General features: G+C 46.2%; 1 protein-coding gene across 1 annotated transcript; it reads right to left on the reverse strand.

Moving 5' to 3' along the window:
• Positions 1–1,037: 1,037 nt before the first annotated feature.
• Positions 1,038–2,421, reverse strand: LOC138946176 (uncharacterized). The gene is made up of 2 exons (XM_070317688.1): positions 2,367–2,421; positions 1,038–2,191 (listed from the first exon to the last, which is right to left on the reverse strand). The coding sequence occupies exons 1-2, from the start codon at positions 2,419–2,421 to the stop codon at positions 1,038–1,040; spliced, it is 1,209 nt and encodes a 402-aa protein (XP_070173789.1).
• Positions 2,422–4,480: the final 2,059 nt, after the last annotated feature.

Below are 4,480 nucleotides of genomic sequence, written 5' to 3' on the forward strand. Positions count from 1 at the left end.
TCATCACTGCCGGTGGAAGTATTCGGTAATAACTGTTGCCTGATAGTTGCAGCGGCGAATATGTTGCTTCAGACTGCGTCGAGAAGGTGGCGAAGTAGCCAAGTCGACATTCTGACTGGCATTTACCACCTCTTCGCCACACTTCTCTTTCAGCAAGTGATGCCTCAGCTCATTAACCTTGCTGAATCGTGACCTGCCATAGATACAGCATGTGAAGGACTCCAAGTCATCAATTATTTCATCCTGCATGTCCCACGTGTTGCCAAGCTGAGCGAGCGTCTTCACAAATGCTGGCTTCTGCTGCAGAACCTTCACAGCCTTCACTTTGCCTTTGCCCTTGAAGGCGCTGGTTGAATCACAGCCTGTGAAAGCATGGAGAGACAACAGTGCAGTGCAGAAAGGCTGTGTAAGTCCTCTGGCTAGGTCACTGATGTCAATCAGTCGCTTCTTGTTGCCTTTGCCCGTGTCAAACAGGATTGTAACACCGTCTAGCTGAGGGGCAAAGTTCAGGAGGATGAAAAATACATCTGTGTCAGGACTCTTGACACGAATGTACTTGTACCCTTGATCTTGTCCATACTTGGAGTAGAGGATGACACGCGAGTCTGTTTCTTCTTGGGTAGACGACAAGGAATGAAGTTCTTGTTTTTCAGTCTTTCTACCATCAGCTGATGAGAGCTTGAATGCTTGCCCTTCACAGACGAGAACGACGTTTCTCTCCTTGTGCTTTTCAGCAAAGGAATCCTTGCTCCAGACATCCAGTAGCAGTTTAATGAACTGCACTTTGTTATCTTCATTAGCCAGAAATGCCTTCCAGTCTGCTGGTCGCTTTGTGCTATCCCCTTTCAGGATGATCTTGTCACCAGACCCTCTTCTCTTTCGCTCCATGGATTTCACAGAACAGTCTTGGTACATATCGGTGCTGAATACAAAGTCAGTTTCTGGTGGTACCATGTCGGAGAGCTTCTGGCAGATCTTGCGAAAGTTGGGAGGAACTTGTTGCATTGCGTGAAATGTTGCATTGCCATCGATGATCATTAGAGTCTCATCAACAGGGGGGGGGGGGGGGGGACAGCGTCTTCCACAGTCTTCGTCAGATAGTGAAAAGCAGCGCTCTTGTCAGTCTTAGCCAAATAACTGTCTGCTGTCCCAAGGCTGTAAGGGACTGGAGTCAGCTGATAGGTCATGAGCTCTTTCAGATCCATGTTCAGATCGCCTTCCTGAGACTTCACGAGAAGTTGGAAGGCCACATTTCCTTGGTGCTTATATTCAGTCAATTTGTTTTGAGTTGACTTGAGTGTGACTCTTTTTGACGTGTCTGCCATGACTTTCAGCTTGAGACGTTTCACTGGCTCGAAGAAATGTTCTCCGGTTTCTAGTCTCTCAGTGATGAACTTCTCCTTCTCGCTTCTGCCTGCTGCTTCTGCACGTAGGACATCCTTCTCGATTTCAGCAGGTACTGTGGCACCTGATGACAGCATGATCAGTTTCTCTTTGTCATGAACCTCAAACGGGTTGGTGAAGCTTTCTACTGCAGCAAGTGTTCGTGCCACACTCTTTTCACTCCTGGTGACTTCTGTTGGACGAAGGTCACGGTGTTGAGTGTCCAGTTCACTATCCTTTGTCATTCCAGCCATGTCCATAGTCACTTGCATGTACTTTGTTCTTTGGTGGGTTGTCCTCACCCACTTTTGGTAGGCTGGATAGTTTGAAGCAATTCCAGTGAGACCTGCACCAGCTGCGGCTGCTCCTCCTTTGCTCTTCGCATTGCGCATAAACGTCTCCTCCATCGTTTTGTCAACGGCACATCTGTTGCCAGGAATGAAAGACCTTGCCACGCTGAATGCCCCTTGCTTAAGCAGCTCGGTGGAACCTGGGTGTGAGAGCTCAATGTTGGCGATGAAGAGTCCAAAGAAGGTGAGGTACCTTGCATAGTTTTGTCCCCCAAAGCTGAAGAAAAGATCAGGCATCGCCAATAAGCACTGGGCATACAACTCAAAGTCATTCGCTTTCACAGCATACAAGAGAGACAGTACATGCCAGATGTGGTCCATATAGGACATCCAGAACTGGGGAGTTTTCCCGTGTTTTCCTTGCCTGACATCTTCTCTATACTGTTCATAGTCTCTGAAGAAGTCACTCGTGCCTTTGTCATCCAGCAGCTGTGCGACAATGTCGTGCGTGGAGGCTCCTCGTTGCAGCAAGCAAGTTCATGGTTTCTTCGGTCATCTGGGGAAAATCTCTGTCTTCTCCTGTCATTTTCAGGTAGCTCACTAGCATCAAGCGTTCAAGGCATTCCTGCATCGTCTTGTGGCAGTGCAGTGCTCGGTCATATTGCTTCCCAGACTCAACTCCTTTCAAAGAACCAGATGTGATGAGCTCAGCTTCCAACATGATGTCTGACAGCCCAGAACCATTCATCTTTTTACCAATCATTTTCAGATAGGCACAAACAAGATGGAATGTTCCAATGTAAACTGTGACCAACCCTCTATACATGATCTGATGCTAACCGACACATATTACTTTATGAAAAACACATCAAACAAGACAACTTGATCTCCAATTTTAGTGTACAAGAAATGAAATCCTATGTGAACCGCGAAAAATCAGAATGCATAAGGCAGGTGTCACGAGACACCCCCGTAACTAGCTTGCCCTCAGAAGTTCCACTTTGTACAAAAGTAGCAGATATTCTGAATAATTTCGACTGTTATACGGTATAAATTGTCTATGAACGACATTGTCGTACCTGTGGATACAACACAGGTTACAATAGTCCACAAAGCCCTTGAAATTGGAATTTTAGCGAAGACGAGCAATGGCGGCACATGTTGCAAGCAATGGCCGACCTGGGCAGTAATATTTTGTTAATTTTTAATCAATGGAGACGCACTATTGTACTGCGATGTCTTTACAGCTACCACAATGTCGTTTAGAGCCGATTTATACTGTTTAACAGTCGAAATTATACAGAATATCTGCTACTTTTGTACAAAGTGGAACTTCGGAGGGTAAACTCATTTCGGGGGTAATCTCGTATCGTGACACAGGCACTACTGATGCCAAACTGTTGACCAATAACAGAGATTACTCAAGGTTCTACCAGGTTCACTGACAACTAAATTAAAAAAATTGGGATCAAAAGAACATGATTTCTTGTTCATTTACAGCAGCTGATTCACAGTAAACTTCGAACGGCCGCAGTAAGCGCACAAGAGGGTACCCTTACGTCAAGGGCTGTAACTCCTAAGCATCCCAACTTTTTGCTGTTAAAGTTTTTGTTTCGTGTTCAGGATACTCTAGGGATCATTTCTAGACCAGTCTTGCCAACCCCTGGGGGGGATGCACGGTAGGCCTATCTGGCTTGCATACTATACCCAACGCCGAAGTAACAGGGCAGAGCAGCCCAGATTCTAAGTCTACTGCGATATATACATCTCTCTCTCTCTCTCTCTCTCTCTCTCTCTCTCTCTCTCTCTCTCTCTCTCTCTCTAATAAATACAGTTCAATTCAATTCAATTCTCTCTCTCTCTCACTCACACACACACACACACACACACGCATACACACGCACACACACATACACACACACACACACACGCCTCCCCTCACTCCCGTTGGCTTGCTTGCTCCCTTGTAATTACGAGCATTCTGTTCATCAGGGCCTGTTGCTCATTTTCACTGTCGTACATCACTCCAGGCCAACTTCAAGGTCTTGGCTCTTGTTTTCAATTCCCTTCTTGCACGCTTGCAGTGACGCTTAATTAATCCGAACCCCGGTGGGCCATAGTGCTCGGGGGACTGCGAGAGAAAGAAAGCGACAAAAGTTGGATGCTGCCGCTTCATTATTAGGCCCAGCGCAGTCATAAACGTGGTAATCGTTGTTGTTATACTGTATGTTTGTTGGTGTCTTCTTCTTTGTCTGTCTGTCTGTCTGTCTGTCTGTCTGTCTCTCTCTGTCTCTGTCTCTCTGTCTCTGTCTCTCTCTGTCTCTCTCTCTCTGTCTCTCTCTCTCTCTCTCTCTCTGTCTCTCTCTCTCTCTCTCTCTCGGCTCGCTGTCTCAATTATGTTACTGCGTCGTATTTTATATTCTTAACATAGAGGTACATTTTGCAGACGTTGTGAAAAAGCAAGCTCTTTAAAAAAAAAGGGGGGGGCTGTATAGGGGATGACATCAGCACGTTGCCAATCTATTAAATTGGGAGGATTTAACTTTCATGATTTTCACTGTATGGCGTTGGACACTAGCACGTTGTCTTTCTTTATTTGGTGTTTAACGTCGTTTTCAACCGTTCAAGGTTATATCGCGACGGGGCACGTTGTCAGCCTAGAGCGATGGTCATTAGTGCATTAATGGATACCCAGTCGCTGGTCAGTAATCAATATCCACCGCGGAATGAATACAGGACCCCTGACCAAAACCTTGACCCCACCCTCTCAGTTCAAGGTCCTTTCTATCCACTCTCGTGGCGGTCAC

Source organism: Littorina saxatilis, linkage group LG13, assembly GCF_037325665.1.
Source record: "Littorina saxatilis isolate snail1 linkage group LG13, US_GU_Lsax_2.0, whole genome shotgun sequence".
In the NCBI taxonomy this organism is placed as follows: Eukaryota; Metazoa; Mollusca; class Gastropoda; order Littorinimorpha; family Littorinidae; genus Littorina; species Littorina saxatilis.

Excerpts from the sequence above, each read along its gene's own strand:
- LOC138946176 (XM_070317688.1), bottom strand. The coding sequence starts at position 2,421 with ATGAATGGTTCTGGGCTGTCAGACATCATGTTGGAAGCTGAGCTCATC. Across the intron at positions 2,192-2,366 it reads AGCTGAGCTCATCACATCTG|GAGCCTCCACGCACGACATT; the intron begins GTTCTTTGAAAG and ends TGCTGCAACGAG.